Source organism: Oryctolagus cuniculus, chromosome 19, assembly GCF_051225735.1.
Source record: "Oryctolagus cuniculus isolate XC-2025 breed Fujian yellow rabbit chromosome 19, ASM5122573v1, whole genome shotgun sequence".
NCBI lineage: Eukaryota > Metazoa > Chordata > Mammalia > Lagomorpha > Leporidae > Oryctolagus > Oryctolagus cuniculus.
Window position 1 is genome coordinate 4,579,887 of NC_142885.1, and position 20,427 is coordinate 4,600,313.

Genomic DNA, 20,427 nt, shown 5'->3' on the forward strand with positions numbered 1-20,427 from the left:
ACACACTCCACATACTTACGACACACAGATACTGCACACACATGACACACAAACCACACACCACACACACACCACATACACACCACACATAAGCACATACCACAAAGTCACACACACAGGCACACAAACCATACACAGAGACAGACACACCACACACAGGCAGCCCCGCCCATCAGACAGGGCGAGGGGGTGTGCGGTGTGCGTGGGTTGGGCACGCACCGCAGCCTGTTGCCACAAGTCAGGATGCAGGGCCAGTCACGTGCAAGGAGGCGGTTCCAGCTGCTGAGGAGGGGGTGTGAGCCCGGCCCCTCGCTCACCAACAGTGGACGCCCGCCCGCCTGCCTACCCCTGCTGGGCCCCTCTGCTCTCGGCCCTGAGCTGCCCACACGGAGGTCAGCACTGGCCGTGACCTTGCATCTGTCCTGGGGGAGTGAGGCCGTGACATGCCTGCTCATCAGAGCCGAAGCCCCGTGGGCTTGTGGGAGTGGGGGGAACCGGGCTGCATGGGGGCACCCACCACGGTGAGCTCTGCCCTGGGAACATCAGACTTGGGCGGCTGCCTCAGGCATGTGGAGACGGCCATGTCCGCGGCTGCCCCGGGGGAGCAGGTGGTGGGGCCATGTGCCCCTGTGGGAGTCAGCCCTGGGCATCAGGGTTGGTGGGGGCTCCGGAGGGGGGAGAGAGGTGTGCAGACATGAGCTGGCCAAGGGCCCTCTCTGTAGCTCGTGCTGATTCCATGCTGCAAATACGGCCACTGCCACCAGCAGAGAAGCCACTGGCTGGGGACCAGAGACGCCCGCTGTGGGCCTGGCTGGGCACCACTGCTCCACCCTCTGCCCCCGCAGGCCTGGCTCCCGACCCCTGGGCACAAGCACCCGAGCTCACCCTCTTCCTGACATGAGAACCCTGTGTCTGGGAGCAGGCGGGTGGGGGACCACGCGGCACAGCCCAGGGCCGGCCCCACGTCATGCCCCTCGGCGGGCCTGGAGCCTACCTCAGGACCTTGGCACCCGCTGCTCCCAACAGTGCGAAGCCTGTGCCCCACGCCGCCCTCCCGGGCTCCCGGGTGGCAAACGCTCACCTCCGCCTCCTGTATTCCTGCCCCCCCCCTTCACGGAGACGCCCCCGCAGAGCTCCTCCAGGCAAGTGCACTCGGAGGTCAGAGGATCGGCGGCCACAGCCAGGCCCAACCAGTCTCAGAGAACCCACCCTCTTGGGAAGACCACCCCCAGGGCCCCCTCCTCTGACCCAGAGACCACCCAGGGCCCCGTCGTTAGCTCAGGGAGCTATCAACCTCAGAGCTTCGACAGCTGCGTGCGATTCGGGGAGACGAGCGGCACCCCGTCTTCTGACTGGGCTGCACTATGCCCAGCCCCCGGGGCCCAGGGGCAGTCATGGCCAAGTGACAGGCCCAGGGGCAGGTCTTGGCCAGGGAGGTGTGGAAACGAGGTTGCCCCACACAAGGCAGAGGCCCCCGTCTCCCTCTGTTCCCTCACTCCAGGCTTGGGGTCCCAGCGTGTGAGGCCGTGAAGTCCGGATCTGTGGCAATGAGCTCGGCGTGAGGAAGCAGGTGTTCCCCCAGGCAGGCAGTCTGGAAGGCTCCCAGAGTGGGGGCCGGGCCCCTGCAGGTGGACGACGTGGCCGTCTGGTGCGCTGTCTGGCTCACTGGCATCCTCGCTGGCCCTCAGGCAGCCCCCCACCCCGAGCAGGGCCTGGGCCAGGCATACGGAGGGGATGTGGGGAGGGTAGGACGGCACAGCCCAGTGGGATGTCCCGTGGTGGGGACGCTCAGTCATCGGCTGAGCCCAGGCCAGCGGCTGCTCACCCCACAGGGCAACCCAACACCTCAGGGGAACTGGGGCTCACCTACACCCTGGGTGCCGCAGTGGAGAACTGCCCACCGCCCCACGGCCCCTGGAGTGGGCGTCCACCTCTCTGGTTGCACACACAGCTGGCCAAGATCAAAGCAGGAAGACAGGGAGTCTAATCAGACCCACAACAAGCAGTGAGCTAGAAGTCGCCCTTCCAGGCCGGCGCTGTGGTGCAATGGGTGGAGCCACTGCCTGTGTTGCCGGCATCCCACATGGGCGCCAGTTCGAGTCCCGGCTGCTCCACTTCCGAGCCCGCTCCCTGCTAATGCCCCTGGGAAGGCAGCAGAGGACGGCCCAGGTCCTTGGGCCCCTGCAGCCACGTGGGAGACCAGATGGAGCTCCTGGCTTCAACCTGGCCTGTACCTGCACAGTGTGCTGGTGCTGGTGTGGCCATCTGGGGAGTGAACCAGCAGATGGTTCACGCTCTCTCTTTCCCCCTCTCCTTGCAACTCTCAAGTAAAAAGCAAAGTCTCCCTTCAAAGAAAGTCCAGGGCCTGGCGCTTCACCACTGCATACTCCTGAGCGTTTACAGAACAGCCCACGCCAACCCCTCCAAGCTACTGCGGATTACGCGACAGGATGCAACTCTGCCAGCTCTTTTTCTTTTTTTTAAGATTTACTTATTTATTTATTTGACAGGTAGAGTTACAGAGAGAGAGAGAGAGAGAGAAAGAAAGGTCTTCCTTTTCCGTTGGTTAACCCCCCAGTGGCCGCGGCACCACGCTGATCCGATGGCAGGAGCCAGGTGCTTCTCCTGGTCTCCCATGGGGTGCAGGGCCCAAGCACTTGGGCCATCCTCCACTGCACTCCCTGGCCACAGCAGAGAGCTGGACTGGAAGAGGGGCAACCGGGACTAGAACCGGTGCCCACATGGGATGCTGGTGCCGAAGGCGGAGGATTAACCTAGTGTGCCATGACACTGGCCCCACTCTGCCAACTTTTGGCACAAGGCCAGCGTTGCCAAAACCAAAACAGGGACAACATACAAAAGGAAAACTGTGGCCCGGTCTCCCTGATGAGCTCAGACGCAGGGGCTTCAGCACAAGGCCGGCAAGCGCAGCCCGTCCCCGTGATCCCACAGCACCGCCGAGTGGGATTCACCCAGAGCGGCTGGCTGGGCCAGCCCCGGGAAGGCCACACATACGGTCCACGCGGGCCTGGAGAACGTGACTGCTGACTCGGCACCTCCACAGACCAGGGACAGAAGGGACGCACTCGAAGCCACAGAGGCCAGCTGTGACAAACCACCCCTGCTCCGTGTTGACGCTTGAGAGGTGGGCAGCACGCCGGCTAGGATCCAGGGCGAGGCAGGCACAGCCGCGTCCCCCCGCCCCGCCCCCCCAGTATGGTGCTGGGAGGCACCAAAGTGCAGAGGGGACGTCCAGCACCCGTTTGCACGTGACGTGAGCTGCCCCGGAAAGCCCAAGCCCTACACGCCGCCAGTGACGCTGCAGGCCCCGAGACCAACACAGGAAACACAGCTCTTCTGCCGGGGAGGTGGGCAGCGGGGGCCTCTCCACGCCCCGCCCCTCGCCCCCGCTTCCTCCGGGCAACACAGGGGCGTGCAGCAGCTGGGACTGGCACCCGCGCCCACCGCCCCGCCCGCAGGCCTGTCAGTGAGGGACCCGCGACCACAGTCCGGGCGGGGTTTAATGCCAAGGAGGCGGCGCGGCGTGGCCCCGGAGCCCCGCGCGCGCCCGCGGCCCTCACAGCCCTCACAGCTGGTCCTCGTCCACCCAGATGGTCTTGCGCTGCTCCTCGCCGATCTTGTCCTTGAGCACGCGTAGCAGCTCCTCCACGCTGCCCCACATGTCGGCCTCCACCGTGGCGTAGAGGCAGGGCAGCGCCTCCAGCTCCTTCTCCTTCAGCCGGCACATGCGCACGAACTCCTCCTCCGTCTCCGGCCGCGCCAGCAGCTTCCTGCGGGACACGGGGGTGGGCGGGCTGCCTGCGCCTGCGCCTGCCGGGGCCCCGCCGCCCGCCAGGGACTTGAGCTACGCGCCTGCTACGGTGCAGTAGGACAGCGCACGCCTGAGAGTCACCCTCACTCCACCCGAGGCCCCTACAGCGGGGCGTGGCCCAGCGGCAGCGGGGAGACCGCGCCTGCCCACACACAGGCCGACGCCCAGGTCGGCTCCGTCCCCGAGCGGAGCCCCCAAGGCCGCTGGGACGGGACCAGGGGTCGAGGCGCCCCACCCTGCGGCAGGGTCACCATTGGCATGTGGTCAGCGTGCGCTCAGCCCACGTTCCATGCACTGTCGCCCACTGATGTACACCAGGGCGTGTCCGCCTTGTGGCTCTCATGAGCCACAGGACCCTGCCCTGAGCCCTCTGCGTCTACACTGCAGGGTGCTGACGGGTCACAGGAATCGTCCTCACAGCCGTGGCTCCTGGCAGCTCTGGGCCTGGCAGGGGCCCTCTAGGGTGCAGAGCGCGTGGGGATCCTCGTCCCGAGCACTCCGCAGTGGGCTCCCCAGTGCCTCGCACTGCACAGGTGCTCCGCGAACGCCATTCTTGCCATGCCAAGCCTCAGTTTCCCTGCCTGTAAAATGGGCTCATGCTGCTCGTGAGAGGCAGAGGGGATCTGGGATCAGGCCGTGTCAGGGCACTGTCTGTTGCTGCCGGGCCCCCAGATCTCAGCGCTGCCCTCTTTCCCTACCCCCTGTGGCTGCATGCTCCACCTGGGACACACACCCAGGGTCTCAGCCCACGCCATCGTCCTTGCCGGGGTCACGGCACAGCCCAGTGCCCCAGGGCACGGGGAGGTGTGATTCCTAAGTAGGCCCTGCACCCTACTGGGAAAGGACAGCACAGGGAGGTGGGCGGTGACGCCCTCCGTCCCCCTGCCCAACCCCGGCTGCCCTGGGTGAGCCCCACCTTAGGCACCAGGCCCAGAGCTGTTGCCGCGTGTGCTCGCCCACCCCTCACTGCAGGGGTTTCTGTGTCAGCCCGAACCCCCCCCCCGACCCCAGCCCATGTCGCGTGGCCTGCCTGTGCTCATCACCGTCCTGTGCACACGAACTTCCTCACGGGGTGTGAGCACGTGCACGTGACTGCTTGTGGGTGCATGCACACACGTGCAGGTTCTGTGTGCACACACGTGTAGGCACGCACATGCATGTGCACACGCACAGTATTCCACGCGTGTGTGCGTCCACGTGTCTGTACACATACCTGCATGCATGTGCACGTATGTGTGCATGTGCACGTGCACGCTTCTCTACGCCCTGTGCCCGTGTGCGCCTGGGGCAGGGGCCGAGGGCTGCGTGGGAACGGCCCAGCCTGGCGCCTACCGGAACCTCTTGCTGTTCTTCTCGGACACGCGGATGAAGAGGATGATGGGGTAGATCTGGCACCGGATCAGGTCCCTCGCGCAGCTGATGCCGGCCTCCAGCAGGCAGTGCTTGTTCTGGGGGACGGCAGCCGGCGGTCAGCGTGGGCCACACCTGCCCTGCCTGCGTGCGCGCCAGGGCAGGGGCCTGGGCGCAGGCCGGGCGGCTCAGCACGCAGGCCGCGGGGCACGCCTGAGCCCGCCCCGGCCCTGCCGCGCACACAGGCAGGGCAGCGGGGCTGTCTGAGGGTCTGAGCGGGAGGCCTGCCGCCCTGGGAGCCTAGGCAGGCGCGCTGGGGCAGGCGGGAGGCGGCGGCCAGCTTCCCAACCCCAGGCTCCTCTGGCTGGGAGAGGGCGGCCCTGCCTTGCCGAAGGCTTCGCTTTCATGACAAACTTCACACGGAAACTCGGAGTCCGGAGGTGCGGCTCCATGGACTCGACGCTGGACACGCCGGGCGTGGAAACGCCGGGAACAGGCCCCCATGGGCCTCCCGCCAGTCCCCACTCCCCACCCACGCCTCCTGCGTGCCTGGCTGCTGCCTCGACTCCGGAAGCTGGGGCCTCGCCCACGACAGCGCCTCTGGCGCCCGCCCGCCCACTCTCTCTGCACCCCGGCACCAGCTCTTCATCAACTGCTCCAGCCCAGCCTCGACAAACAACTCGGCTGCCCAAGGGCTCTGCCTCTGCTCCTGTCCACGTGGCACCACCTGCTGGACAGCAGGGCACCTGCCGGCGCCTGCTCCTGTCCCCACCGGGTGCACTGCCCACCCTGGGGCCGGCCTCCGGGGCCGCAGACCAGGAACTCCTCACGCCCTGTGAGGAGACAGAACCGGGCTTCGGGCCAGCGGGGTCACCGGGCTGGCCCCGGGGGCTGCCTGTCCCACGCCATGGCCAGTCGCCCTCCTGATGTCCCATTCTCCCTGGCCTGGCGTAAACACTTGCCACTGCACTCCCCGTCTCAGCCGGCTCCTGTTGTTAGAGCCACACACACACCGCCAACGCTGCGAACTCACACACAGAGGGCAGCTCCAGTGCATGGACCCGGAGCAGACCCGGAACGGCAGAGTGGAGAGCAAGCTGGCGCGGGGCGGGCGGCCAGGGCGAGGGCGTTCCCCCGCCGGCCACGTCCAGCCTCCCCGCCCTCACCTTGGCCGCCACGGCCTCGATGTTGGCGGGAACGATGCATTCGAAGGTGTTGGGGTTCTTCTCGCGGGAGTAGATGATGGTCTCTGTCTTCTGCTTTCTCAGGAACTCCTCTCTTGTGACGATGTCTGCGGGAGAGGCCGGGCCTGAGGGCGCCACCGTGGTGCGGGGCCGCCGTCCTCTCTGGGCCCAGAGCCGCATGGCCGACGCCCTGGCAGCCCCCTTTAGGCGAGCCCCCCTCCACTGGCCGGGCGGCTCCTCGCGGGCAGGGCTGAGGCCCCGCCTCACACCCCCACGCGGGCCATAGGCCTGGCGTCGAAGACCCTCGGTTTCCCTCATCAGTTTCAGCAGAAAAGTAGCTCAGGCACCATGGTGCAACACCGCTCACCAGTCACGAAGGCCGCTGATTCTTCCTCCCACCCATCTACCCACCCACCACCCACCGTCCACTCAGCTGCCTACACACCACCCTTCCCCACGGCCATCCACCCACCACACACCCATTGTCCACCCACCCATCATTCATCCGCAGCCATCCACCCACCACACACCCATCCATCCATCCACCCATCATCCATCCACCATCCATCCACACACCCATCTGTCCATCCACCCATCGTCCATCCGCAGCCATCCACCCACCACACACCCATCTGTCCATCCACAGCCATCCACCCACCACACACCCATCCATCCATCCACCCATCGTCCATCCACCCACCACACACCCATCCATCCATCCACCCATCGTCCATCCACAGCCATCCACCACCCACCACACACCCATCTGTCCACCCACCAATCATCCACCCCCACACCTACTCACCACCCACCTGCCCACCTCCCCCATCCCTCATCCACTTATCCTCCCCTCAGCCAGCCACCCACCCACCCAGGGTCAGGATGCAACACGGAGCACTGAGCAATGCTGGCGGGGAGTAGTCTGGCAGGAGGCCCAGCAGCCAGAGGACGGGGAGGACCCTCGCCTTCCTAGCCCCGCGGAGCCCACACCACCAGGTGTGGAGACGGGGGCCCAGGGAGCGGCCTGCAGAGGTGGAGCCCGGCCATGCCTGGCACCGACCGTGGCGCCTGTGTCTGCTGAGCAGGAGTCTTCCCGGCCTGGCCCTTAGGGCCTGCGGCTCCCGGGGCTCAGGCAGGAGGAGGGCGCTGCGCCCAGCAGCTGGGCCTTGGAGGGGTAGGACGCGCCCAGCCCCTGCAGAGAAGGGAGGCGGGGCCGCAGCCAGCTCCCCTGGGCACCAGGACCAGAGCCCTGCCCCCACCCCAAGTCCCACCTCCAGAAGCGGCTGCCGCAATCCTGGCCTTCCAGGGATGAGCTGCAGGGCCCACACCTGGACCCAAACTGGACAGGGAATAGACCGGGGGTGGGGGACTGGGCAGCGACTGCCCAGGCAGGGGAGCAAGTTCGGGGGGCGGTGGCTAGGGCAGGTGGCTGCCCGGGGGTGCGCGTCCAGCCTTGCGCCCACAGCCTGGAGTGGGGTCCAGACTCCCGCTGACCTGTGACCCCCGTGAGCAGGGCACTCGCGTGGGGCCAGCGGGCGGTCCCTGGCGCACCTGACTTGCAGATGGTGAACTCCATGGCGCCCCCCGAGTTGAGCAGCTTCTGCACCAGCGTCTTGGCCAGCGAGGTGGGCGTGAAGAGCACGGGCCGGCGGCGCTCGCAGTGGAAGGCGCGCACCAGGCTGTAGGGGATGAGGCTGAGGTTCCGGCCCAGCTCGCTCTCGGGGTCTAGCTCTGCTGGGGACGGAGGGGCTGCTGTCAGGAACCTGCCCAGGGCGCTGCTCGGGCGCACAGCTGCCGACCACACGGCTCTGAGCACCCAGGGCAGGCGCTGGCGCACACAAAGCCGGGTGCTTCCTGGCAGGGCTTGGGCTGGGGGGAGGGGAGGGACGGCAGGGGCCAGGCAAGCCGCAGGGCACACTGGCCGCAGCTCCCCTTAGCAGCCGCCCGGGGCTGTGTGCAGGGAGTGCAGCAGAGGCGTGGGCCGGCCGCCTGTCCCTCTCCTCCCTGTCCTGCCCCGCCAGCCTATGGGGCGGGGCCTTCCTCTGCCAGTTAGCACCGGGCTTCCCTGGGCACCCCTCCCCCACTGGGGAATGGTAAAGGCCCTGGGTGGGAAAGAAACCAGGAGGCGACGCTCACGCTGAGCAGGGCCACGAGCGGGGACGTGGCCGCCGCCCAGTGGGGACAGGCGTATGTGACCAAGGCCGGCACGCACCTTCCGGCTTGTCCGTCAGCAGCTTGGTGGCGTCCAGCGAGGCGCGAGCCAGGCTGCCCAGCGGGCTCCCCGAGATGATGCGCACCCGCTCGTTGCTGTTCATGCGCTTGTACTTGTTCTCGGACCTGCTGACAAACTGCACGGCCAGTGGCCAGCGGCGTGAGGCTGGTCCTCTGCGGGAATCCCGCTCTGCCCCGGGCCGCACGCCCCCGCCGAGGAGAGCAGGCCCCTGGGCCCTCGGCACTGGCAGGGGCAGAGTGGACAGACGCCTGTGCTCGCCACCCTGAGCCGGCCCTCGCCTCGCTCGGGGCGCTGGGCTGACGAGCCCCAGCGGGCAGGTGCCTGACACCTTGGCCTCCCCTGCCCTGCGCTCCTGCACCGCGAGGCGCCTGCTGCCGGCTACAACTCAGAGCTGTATCCCGGAAGGCAGAACGGCGCCTTCTTCTGCGCCCAGGCTCGCGCCATGTCCCCGGGTGACCGGGGTCTCCCCACCCCTCCATCTGCATGGAGGCAAGTGCAGGAGCTAGGGCCTGGCCGGGGCTGGGCGTCCTCGGCCACATGCTCTGACTCTGGGTGACATGAGGTGTGATGCTGTGGCTGCGCCCTCGGTCCCGCCCTGGCCAGGCTTCTCTGCCGCCTGCTGTGTGGACCTGGCCTTAGGAGCGTGCTGCTGCCTTCCCTCGCGGTCTCCTCTCCAGCACTGGGGCATCACCCGTGCTCCACTGGGGTACGCCAGTGTGGGGGCCGGCGCTGGGGGCTCCTGCGTCCCCCGTCCCAGGGCCCGGTGCAGGCCCCGCCTCTGCCTCTGCTCCAGCCCCGCTACTGCGCGCTCCTGGAGAGAGCAGCGACGGCCCAAGTACCCGAGTCCCCGCCACCCACGTGGAGACCAGCCTGGAGCTGCAGGCTCCTGGTCCTGGCTGTTGTGGGCATTTGGGGGTGAACGCGGGATGGAAGAGCTCTTAGAAACGAGATGAAAACAGACGCAGGAGCTAAGCTTCTTCCGGTGCGGTTCCTGGAACCCAGGCATCTCTTCACCGCATGTCTGCCGTTACCCTACCAGAGACCCCTGGCTGCAGGGGCTAACGCCCCCGTCCACACCGAAGCAGAACCCGTGGACGTAACGCCCCTGTCCACACCGAAGCAGAACCCGCGGACGTAACGCCCCCGTCCACACCGAAGCAGAACCCGCGGACGTAACACCCACGTCCACACCGAAGCAGAACCCGCGGACGTAACGCCCCCGTCCACACCGAAGCAGAACCCGCGGACGTAACGCCCCCGTCCACACCGAAGCAGAACCCGCGGACGTAACGCCCACGTCCACACCGAAGCAGAACCCGCGGACGTAACGCCCACGTCCACACCGAAGCAGAACCCGCGGACGTAACGCCCCCGTCCACACCGAAGCAGAACCCGCGGACGTAACGCCCCCGTCCACACCGAAGCAGAACCCGCGGACGTAACGCCCCCGTCCACACCGAAGCAGAACCCGCGGACGTAACGCCCCCGTCCACACCGAAGCAGAACCCGCGGACGTAACGCCCACGTCCACACCGAAGCAGAACCCGCGGACGTAACGCCCCCGTCCACACCGAAGCAGAACCCGTGGACGTAACGCCCCCGTCCACACCGAAGCAGAACCCGCGGACGTAACGCCCCCGTCCACACCGAAGCAGAACCCGCGGACGTAACGCCCACGTCCACACCGAAGCAGAACCCGTGGACGTAACGTCCACGTCCACACCGAAGCAGAACCCGCGGACGTAACGCCCACGTCCACACCGAAGCAGAACCCGTGGACGTAACGTCCACGTCCACACCGGAGCAGAACCCGCGGACGTAACACCCACGTCCACACCGAAGCAGAACCTGCGGACATAACGCCCCTGTCCACACCGGAGCAGAACCCGCGGACGTAACGCCCACGTCCACACCGGAGCAGAACCCGCGGACGTAACGCCCCCGTCCACACCGAAGCAGAACCCGCGGACGTAACGCCCACGTCCACACTGAAGCAGAACCCGCGGACGTAACGCCCATGTCCACACCGGAGCAGAACCCGCGGACGTAACGCCCACGTCCACACTGAAGCAGAACCCGCGGACGTAACGCCCATGTCCACACTGAAGCAGAACCCGCGGACGTAACGCCCACGTCCACACCGAAGCAGAACCCGCAGACATAACGCCCCTGTCCACACCGAAGTAGAACCCGCGGACGTAATGCCCACGTCCACACCGAAGCAGAACCCGCGGACATAACGCCCCTGTCCACACTGAAGCAGAACCCGCGGACGTAACGCCCCTGTCCACACCGAAGCAGAACCTGCAGACATAACGCCCCTGTCCACACCGAAGCAGAACCCGCGGACGTAATGCCCACGTCCACACCGAAGCAGAACCCGTGGACGTAATGCCCCTGTCCACACCAAAGCAGAACCCGTGGACGTAATGCCCACGTCCACACCGAAGCAGAACCCATGGACTCCCCCTTCTCATGTCGGCTGTGGTCCCCCGGTGACGGGCGCAGCGCCTGCACAGAAACACTCACAGCTCCCGTTCCGATCCAGTCCCTGAGCTTGTTGGCCGCTCACCAGGAAGTGGACACAAAGAGCCCTTCTGCACCCCTGCACGCAGCACACGTCCCGGGCAGGGACCTCGATGGACACATCCGCACACGTCCAGCAGCTGAACAACTTCCTGCTTTCCCTTTGGCTGCCAGGAAGCTCAACAGCTCAGATTTTCTATTAACTAATAGTCCGGAAGCCTGACCTGTTATGGCCACGCGTCTCACTGACCCCTCGTGGCAGCGCCACAGGCCTCCTGCAGGCTCAGGGCCCGTCTGCCCAGCCAGCACTCAGGGGGACAAAATACACGCGCACATGTGGCACCACAGGTGGGCACAGCTGTTCGCACGCCAGCTTCTCCCCTCCGTGGGTAGAGCGCAGTCACCGCGGCACGTGGCTGCCCGGTCAGCAGGCGCTCTGTGGGCCTTACCTGCAGGAGCTGGCCAAACAGGAAGCTCGCCCGCGAGAGGCGGGGGCTGACCCGGGGGTCGCTGGTGGACAGCAGCTCTTCGGGCTGCAGCGTGTTCTGGAAGGAGTGGACCAGTCAGCAGAGCTGCAGGAGCCAGAGCCCCGTGCACCTGCCCGTCTGTGGGCACGGATCAAGGCGCCAGCGCCGAGCAGCTGGGGGTGGGGAGCAGGAATCCCCGGGCCCCGGAGGGCGTGGCTCCAGTGGGGATGGGAGACGGACAAGCTGGGCTGGCAACCAGCACTCGGGTGCCAGTCTGCCTGAAGCCAGGGCATGAGGGGCAGGGCTCCCAGTCGCTCAGGCTGGGCCCTGTCGCCCCCCTCCCCCGGTTCACACAGGGCCGTCGCGGGGCCGTGCAGCCGTGCAGCCGACCTACCCGGAGCGTCCTGAGGGTGTGGTGGCCGCCGTCCGCCTCCTCCCGGGCCCCGCGGTGCATCAGGCGCTGCAGCTTCACCAGGAGGAGCTGCTGGGCCCTGAGGGGCAAGAGGGGAGGCGCCTGAGTGGCTGCGACGGGGCCCCGGGGCTGAGCAGGGGCTGGGCGCGTGCCGGGAGGGCCCTCAGCTGCCTGTGTCTGCCCCCAACGCTGCCGGCCTCATCTGGGAGCCCGGCCTGCCCGTGTTCACCCTGGTCTCGCCCGTGTCACGGTTTTGGTGTACAGATGCCCTCGGGACACCTGTGCCGGTGCCTGCCCCCTGCCCGGGCTCCGCTTCCTCTGTGTGTGCGTGTGCGGGTGTGACAGACAGACACGGACTACAGAGAACAGGCGACCAGCAGGCAGGGAAGGGTGTGCGGTGGAGGGCCACGCTGCGCTAGGCTGAAGAGCTCAGTGAAGGGACGGAGCCGTGTCCCGGGGGCCTCACTGTCAGCCAGCAGAGGCGCGGGCCCCTGTGCTGACGCGGGCAGCCTGGCCTCACCGGCTGTAGCTGGGGATGGTGCCCATGTCCAGGTCGTGGTCGGTGAACGGGTCGACGCGCGCACACAGCCACTCGTGCCTGTCCTGGTACATGGTGTCGCGCACGTGCACGATGTCGTCACACTTGAGGGACATGGAGCAGGCGTCCAGCTGGCTCGAGATGTTCAGGTTCAGGCGGATGTAGAAGGAGTCGCCGGATGTGATCAGACCCTCCTCCATGTCCTTGAGCAGCCGTCGGTACCCTGCGCAGGGAAGAGCCATTCCAAACGCCAGCCAGACCCCTACAGGCGTGGGCCCCCGGCTGTGAGGGCACCTCCAAGCAAGCACATGTGCTCACCACCCCCTCGACAGCTGCCCGCACTGTCCACTGCTGAGCTCACGGCCGGTGGAAAGGTTTCTTCCCGGTGAACGGCTGGCTATGCCATTGACAAGCTCTCCTTTTCACCCTGGCTGCCAGGAAGCTCCAAGCTGAGTTGCCACGACGCCCCTCGCAGGCATTCCTGCCCCACCTCCCTGCCTTCTGCACGGCCAGCCCACGTGCTTTGTTTGTCCACATGGAGGCTAAACTCGGAATACGGTGAACGGCATAGATTCCCCAGCCTTCGGCTCAGCGAACTTTCACGATGTACACTGGCAGGGCGCCATGGTGGGGTGCTTGCTGTCAATGCCTCCTCCCCCAGGGTGGCCTGTACCCAGGCTGCCATAGCCACAGGGGGCTGTGTGCCACCCCAGAGACAGGCCTGTCCAGGAGGGCTGTGCATGACGCCACAGTGTGCTGGTGGGCACCCCCAATCCTCCTCTGGGCTACTGCGTGCCCCGGGTGCATAGCTATGAATAGCTTGCAGCAAGCGCTCTTTGCCTGCTCCCGAGTGGGCAGGGGCACAGCCTTCCCTCGCTGCTCACCAAGGGCACAGCTAACCACACACAGCCAGCTCTGCCGTGGCTTCACACTCACAGGTTCAACCCAGGATTAAAAATGTCAGGAAAGGGGCCGGTGCTGTGGCGTAGTGGGTAAAGTATCCCGTATGGACGCCAGATATGGGCACCAGTTCAAATCCCGGCTGCTCCACTTCTGATCCAGCTCTCCACTCTGGCCTGGGAAAGCAGAAGATGGCCCAAGTCCTTGGGCCCCTGCACCCACGTGGCGGACCTGGAGAAGGCTCCTGGCTTCAGACTGGCCCAGCTCCAGCTGTCGTGGCCATCTGGGGAGTGAAGTAGTGGATGGAAGACCTCTCTCTCTTTACCTCTCCTCCGTGTAACTCTTAAATAAATAAATATTAGTAAGGAAAGCGTGCAAGCCTGCGCCTGTACTAATGCGTAGTCTCCCTCCTGTTGTTACTCCCGGCACCTACGCCGTAGCAGGTACCAGAGAAGGCTGGGGGGTGGGGTGCGCAGGTGAAGAGCATCATGCTAAGGGCCTGTGAGCTGTGGAGTCTGCTTTCCTGGGTGTCCGGGTGATCGGGCGTCCACGCCCCGTGGGTGGCGTCTCTCTGCAGTCTGCGTAGATGCCGCCGGACGGTTTCCGTGGGACACCGGGACCGCAGCCCACGCTGTGTTCCCTGACTTCAACACCACAGTCCTTTTGAGCAGATTTTTGCAAATGCTTCGGAAGGAAGCCAGACAGGTGCTCGGAATACTCCGGACGCAGCAAGCTGGCTGTGACCGCATGGTCACAGGTCCCTCACACAGGCGGCATCCGCATCACTCAGGGGCAGATGGGCTCAGAGGGGGCCGAGCCGCTCATCCACACACCCAGGGTCACGCCAGCCTGCAGGGGGACGCTCCCAGCTTCCCGCTGGTGCTTCGGGAGTCCAGCCTTTGCTGGGTGCGCCCGCCCCCCTCCAGCCCCCTAGCTGGGCTCACCCGAGATCCCCACCGCTAGAGAGAACTTTCCTGGGAACTCCCGAAGGCAGCGCTGTGCTACACAATGCCGGGCCCCGCTGCCCGGGGCACAGAGCCTCGTTCAGACTTTCTGCAGGGTGGGAGGGCCAGGCCCGGGGGCAGGGGCCGGGGTGCCATCATCAGTCCCTGCCCCCAGCACAGCGGGGCAGTACAGGAGGGGCGCACGCGGGCGGCGCAGGGCAGCGGCTGTGCGCTCTGCTGAAACATTCACGGGGCTGTGTTGCAAAGTCAGACGCAGCTGCAGAGAGACCCACGCGGGAAAACCAGAGGGGAGGAGGGGGACTCGGACCTGAGACGGCGAAAACAGAGCTCAGGGCCTGCTGCCCACTGGAGTCCCAGCTGAGAGAGAGGCTTTGATATGAAAACCTGCTGGGGCCACGATGCGACTCAGCAGCCACGCTCGCCGCGAGGCCACTGGGAGCCAGAGGGAGGGAGCACACTTCACACTTGGAGCTGGTGAGCCACGGCGTGGCCTGGGCTGCCGCCTCCAACGCTGCCCTTGTGGCTGGGGGCGTGGTGTCCACCTGGCCCACCAGACAGCCCAGGACACCCTGGGGGAGCGGGGAGCAGGTAGAGACCTGGAGGGCGAGGTCACCTGTCCAGGGTCAGGGCTGCCCCTGTGAGGAGCCAGTGCTGCAGGGCTCGGGCCTCACCTTCCTGGTTGACCTTGTAGTGCAGGGTGACGGGGCCGCTGCACCTCTGGATGGTCCAGTGAGCCTCCTCCTTTGTGCAAGAGTCCAAGGGCACGCTCTGCCTCTCGCCTCTGATGCAGCCTTCGAGCTGGGTACCAGAGACACATCGTTCCCCTCGGCCCCGCACCCAGGGGAGCCAGGAAGTGAGCGCTCCTCCTGGTCAGAGGGGCAGCCCAGGGCTGCTGGGAGGGAAGAGAGCATCCCTCCCGGGGGTGCCCCTGCCTCCGGCCACGCCCCTCCCAGGGGGTGCCCCTGCCTCCCGGCCACGCCCCTCCCAGGGGGGTGCCCCTGCGTCCCGGCCACGCCCCTCCCAGGGGGTGCCCCTGCCCCCGGCCACGCCCCTCCCAGGGGGTGTCCCTGTGTCCCGGCCACGCCCCTCCCAGGGGCTGCCCCTGCGTCCCGGCCACGCCCCTCTCAGGGGGTGCCCCTGCCTCCGGCCACGCCCCTCCCAGGGGCTGCCCCTGCCTCCCCGCATGCCCTGGGAGCATGTTACATGTGCCGTGTGCACACAGGCTCTGGACACACAGGCAGGGGGCTGGGGACAGAAGGGCTCGGAGGTACAGACAGCTCAGCGGCCCTCCATGTGGCTCCCTCTTCCTGGCGAGCCTTAGGGGTCCCCGTCAGAGCCCAGGGAGGAAGCCCCCAGCCCCCCGCTGGCCCCTCACCAGCAGCAGCTGGTGGCCCTCGTGCAGGCCCGCCTTCTCAGCCAGGGAGCCGGGCCTGACGGAGTGGATGAAGCTCCCGCGGGCGTTGCCCCCCAGCAGGGTGAGCTGCGTGATGAGGTTGTCACCGTTGAGTGTTGTGTGCTGCACCGAGGGCCCAGGGCCCCGTACGTGCCCCCCAGATGTGACCGAGGGGCGGAAGGGCCTGGGTCAGGAAAGATGGCAGCGTCAGGAGCGGCCGAGCCGGGAGGAAGCCCCGCCCAGGACACGGTGTGTGTGGGCCCCCGGGAACTGCACTCTGGGCTGCCTCCCTGGCCACGGGCAGTGAGCTCACAACCGAGCCCCGCTCCAGGAGACACACGCGGAGCTGGCCACCCTCCTGCTGCTGTGGCCGGGGAGCCGCTGTCCAGAGCCTGTGCTGTCCGTGGGCTTCATGTGCCACGATGGGGCCCTGCCTCTGCCTCCACCCTGCGGGGCGCCCCCGGTCAGCCCTCAGAGGCGGCGACCTCCGCCTCAGGTGTGCCGATTCCAGCTGGGACTCTGGGACAACCTCTGTACCTTTCGAGAGAGAACTTCCTGAACATGAGGTTGACCTGCTCCAGGTCATAGGCGTCCAGGCCCTCGGACTGGTGCGAGGAGGAGGAGGAGTGGATGGAGGGGGGTCCAAAGGAGCAGCGCTCGTGGCTGTCATCTACAACGGAGCAGCGCCGTCAGCAGCGGTGGGGGCCGGGGGAGCCCTGGGGACGGCACCCGCCCACCGCGAGGGCCGGGGCAGGCGCTGGGATGGCTGAACCCTTGTGTCTTTCCAACGCAGCCAACCCCCTGCCTCTGCCAGCCATCTGGGTTTTGAGACCGAGCGGAAAGCAAGGCCTCGGTGAACAGATCCTGGTGCTGCCCCTGAGTTCCATTCTGGGACTGCTGCAGGAAGGGAGCCAGCCGGCAGGGCGGAGTGCAGGCCCCGCCTGTCTTCCCAGCCCGGCCGGACCCCAGGGCCCACCGTCTGCAGGCCCGCACACGCCGGCTCGGTGCTGATAAGGCTTCTCGGTGAAGCTTTTCCCGCTGCTGCAGACATCCTCTGGAAGGCTGCCCAGGATTCTGCTCCCAGCCCCCCTCTCCAAAGCCCTTCTAATTCTTGTCATTACCCTGCCTCCATAAGCGGCTCCCCCCTCACACTGCTTCTGATGGCCCCCAGTTAAGGACAGCCACCCAAAGCCGGGGGCAGTGCCGGGGGAGAGAACAGTGGGGCTGCTGCCTCCTGGGGGCGGGGCAGGCACCTCCCTCAGAAGGCCATGACCACGCCTCCTGTGTCCTCTTTGCTCCTAACTTGAAGTCACAGCCATCACTCCACAGCCTCCACCCAGTGAGGGCCTGGGGATGCGCGTCTGCATCCCAGGCACCAGCACCGGGCCTGGTGAGGCTGGCCGGGTTGAACTGGGCCTCCCGGCTCGTGAGGACTCCCACTCTCTGCTCTCGTTTCGAACCTTGTACCCGGCCTACTCCAGGCTGATGGGACGGCCTCAGGCCCTGCGCTCGCTGCCCTTCCCGATGGGGTCAGGGCCCCAGGGTCTGCCTCAGCTGCGATGCCCACCCCCGGTGCCAGCCCCGCCCGACGACCCCTGCGCAGGGCGCTCAGCAGCACACACGCGTTTGTCAGGGGCACTCCTGGTTGCTCGGCGTCTCTTCCTCTAGTGATGAAACTAAGGCAGCACTTCTGTGAGCAGCAGCTGGGTCAGACTCGACGGGACCCAGTGGATGGGCTGGGCGTCTCCACGGCCTTGCTGAGACACAGCGACTCCTCTCTAGACACCCAGACCCCTGGGCATGGCGCAGGGGCTTGCGTCCCGCACCCCAGGTCTGGACTGGGCGCCTGCCTGTCTCCCTGCCAGGCAAACCCTGGGAGCAGTGGTCTGGCGGCTCAGACCCACGCAGGAAACGTGGACTGCACGGCTGGCTCCCGGCTCTGGCCCTGGCTGGTGCGGGTACCTGGGAGGGAAGCACTCTGTCTGGCTCTTTGTTTCTCTCAAATAAAAACAAAAGGAGGCCAGGCCTGATTCTGCTCCCCGCCCCGCGGCTCTCCCCTGAGCCCATTCCACACACGACCCTGAGCAGCTACTGTGTGCAGGCTTCCTTCCTGGGCAGGCCCTGCTCTGACCAGACGGCCCGTGCGGCCACCGTTCCTGCGACGCCTCGCAGACGGGCACGTACCGTCCAGGTCCAAGGCGTCAAAGCCGCCACTCTCGTTGTCTTCTTCGACTGTGCTGCAAGACACGAGCGGGGCAGGGGAGGACACTGTGTGACTGTGTGTGCAGGTGGGCGAGGCGCGGACGTCCTGGCATGTTCTAGCTGAGAGGCCTCGCTTCTGAAGGGCAGCGTGGGCAGGACGGTCAGCGGCTGGGGCCGGAGTGTGTGGGGTGAGGGCCAGGCGGCTGCTGAGCCTGAGTTCCCGACAGCCCTGCCCGCTCTGACGGCCAGCGCGTGGCTGCACTGGCTGACAGGTACACAGCAGCCCAGGGTACTGCGACAGGAACGGAGGGGCGAGGGCTCCAGGGCGGCAGGTCCTTGCTGTCTACATGTGCCTCTCACAGCAGGCATCAGGTGGAGGTGGCCTCCCGAAAACCCTGGAACCCCTCTGCACGCCGGCCAGAGGGAGCCGGCTGTTCAGGAAACCTGCCAGGCTGGGGGTCCCACAGCTGGGCTCGAATACGGTGGGTCTATCCTGCTGACCCTGCACCCACCCTCCAGAGCTGGCCAGGCAAAGTTGGGCTCCCCGGCACCCCCTGCTCTCAGGACTTCTGGGAGCCACTGACAATCTGACTCGGAACACCGATGCCAGGCGCACCTGGCTACGGACACTAGCGGTTCTGGTGGGGAAGATGTCCTTGGGCCTCTCACATTTAGGCAGAGAAAGCCAAGCCCTGAGGCCATGGACCTAGGGACCTGATTGCTGGGCTGCATGGAGCCAAGACACAGGCTTTGGCGTCTGACACTCATGAGGTGACCTAGGAAGGCCACTTCCGTTCTGAAGCCTCCATGTCCTTGTGGGCACAATGGGCGCCACCCCCCCAGGTTGCTTCCGAGACTGCTACAGAGACGGGCGTGTGGGGGGCAGCGACCGTCCCCACCTGCGATGCGGCGCATCTTCCTTGTAGCGTCTGACGATGGAGTCGTTTCCAGGGGGCTCGGCTGTGATGGACATGATGCTGCTCCGGCTGCGAGGGGGCTGCTGCAAACACACGTGCACGGGCGCCTTACAGGAGCCGGCACGCAGCCCACGCCTCCGCGACACGGCCGTCACACACGTGCATGGGCGCCTCACAGGAGCCGGCACGCAGCCCACGCCTCTGCGACACGGGTGTCACACACGGGGACCAAGGGTAACTCAGAGCCGGGCACGCACAGCCCACGCCTCTGCGACATGGGCGTCACACACGGGGACCAAAGGTAACCCGGAGCCGGGCACACACAGCCCACACCTCTGCGACATGGGCGTCACACACGGGGACCAAGGGTAACCCGGAGCCGGGCACACACAGCCTACACCTCCGCAGTGTGGGTGTCACACACGGGGACCAAGGGTAACCCGGAGCCGGGCACACACAGCCTACACCTCCACAGTGTGGGTGTCACACACGGGGACCAAGGGTAACCTGGAGCCGGGCACACACAGCCCACGCCTCTGCAGTGTGGGTGTCACACACACGGGGACCAAGGGTAACCTGGAGCCGGGCACACACAGCCCACGCCTCTGCAGTGTGGGCGTCACACACGGGGACCAAGGGTAACCCGGAGCTGGGCACACACAGCCCACACCTCCGCAGTGTGGGCGTCACACACGGGGACCAAGGGTAACCCAGAGCTGGGCACACACAGCCCACGCCTCTGCAGTGTGGGCGTCACACACGGGGACCAAGGGTAACCCGGAGCTGGGCACACACAGCCCACACCTCCGCAGTGTGGGCGTCACACACGGGGACCAAGGGTAACCCGGAGCTGGGCACACACAGCCCACACCTCCGCAGTGTGGGCGTCACACACGGGGACCAAGGGTAACCCGGAGCTGGGCACACACAGCCCACGCCTCTGCAGTGTGGGCGTCACACACGGGGACCAAGGGTAACCCGGAGCTGGGCACACACAGCCCACGCCTCCGCGGCATGGGCGTCACACACGGGGACCAAGGGTAACCCGGAGCTGGGCACACACAGCCTACACCTCTGCAGTGTGGGTGTCACACATGGGGACCAAGGGTAACCTGGAGCCGGGCACACACAGCCCACGCCTCTGCGACATGGGCGTCACACACGGGGACCAAGGGTAACCCGGAGCCGGGCACACACAGCCCACGCCTCCGCAGCGTGGGTGTCACACACGGGGACCAGGTAACTCAGGTGGCAGCACGGAGCAGCCGGCTGGTTCTCAGTGGCCACCTTGGCCGGGAGAAGGCTCGGGCTCAGCCTGGGGAGACGCAGCCGCAAGCCTGGAGCACATCTGCCCACACAGCTGCTCCCAGGAAGGGCGCCAGCAGGAACTGGCCCAGGCTCAGGACGACTGGGCAGAGCTCCAAGTCCTCAGGGCTCTGCCCGATGCAGGCACCTGCTCTGGACACAGCGGGCCTGGGGTGAGGTGGGGACCTCCCGAGACTGCACAG

The 20,427-nt window shown here is 66.6% G+C and overlaps 1 protein-coding gene across 3 annotated transcripts in view; it reads right to left on the reverse strand.

Annotated features, from left to right (window-relative positions):
* Window positions 1–3,108: 3,108 nt before the first annotated feature.
* CARD11 (caspase recruitment domain family member 11) overlaps window positions 3,109–20,427 on the reverse strand; it is an 89,662-nt gene continuing 72,343 nt past the window's right edge. For 2 of the 3 annotated variants that reach the window (XM_070064304.2, XM_089320762.1), the window contains exons 13-25: window positions 18,902–19,002; window positions 17,985–18,037; window positions 16,338–16,470; window positions 15,783–15,984; window positions 15,079–15,205; window positions 12,525–12,765; window positions 11,987–12,083; window positions 11,575–11,670; window positions 8,579–8,714; window positions 7,918–8,100; window positions 6,349–6,473; window positions 5,165–5,280; window positions 3,109–3,791 (exon numbers count right to left, since the gene is read on the reverse strand). In XM_070064304.2, the coding sequence (XP_069920405.1) occupies window positions 3,587–3,791; window positions 5,165–5,280; window positions 6,349–6,473; window positions 7,918–8,100; window positions 8,579–8,714; window positions 11,575–11,670; window positions 11,987–12,083; window positions 12,525–12,765; window positions 15,079–15,205; window positions 15,783–15,984; window positions 16,338–16,470; window positions 17,985–18,037; window positions 18,902–19,002 (1,815 nt within the window). In that variant the 3' untranslated portion in view covers window positions 3,109–3,586. The remainder of the gene's footprint in view (window positions 3,792–5,164; window positions 5,281–6,348; window positions 6,474–7,917; window positions 8,101–8,578; window positions 8,715–11,574; window positions 11,671–11,986; window positions 12,084–12,524; window positions 12,766–15,078; window positions 15,206–15,782; window positions 15,985–16,337; window positions 16,471–17,984; window positions 18,038–18,901; window positions 19,003–20,427) is intronic. The other variant, XM_070064305.2, reaches the window with a different exon arrangement.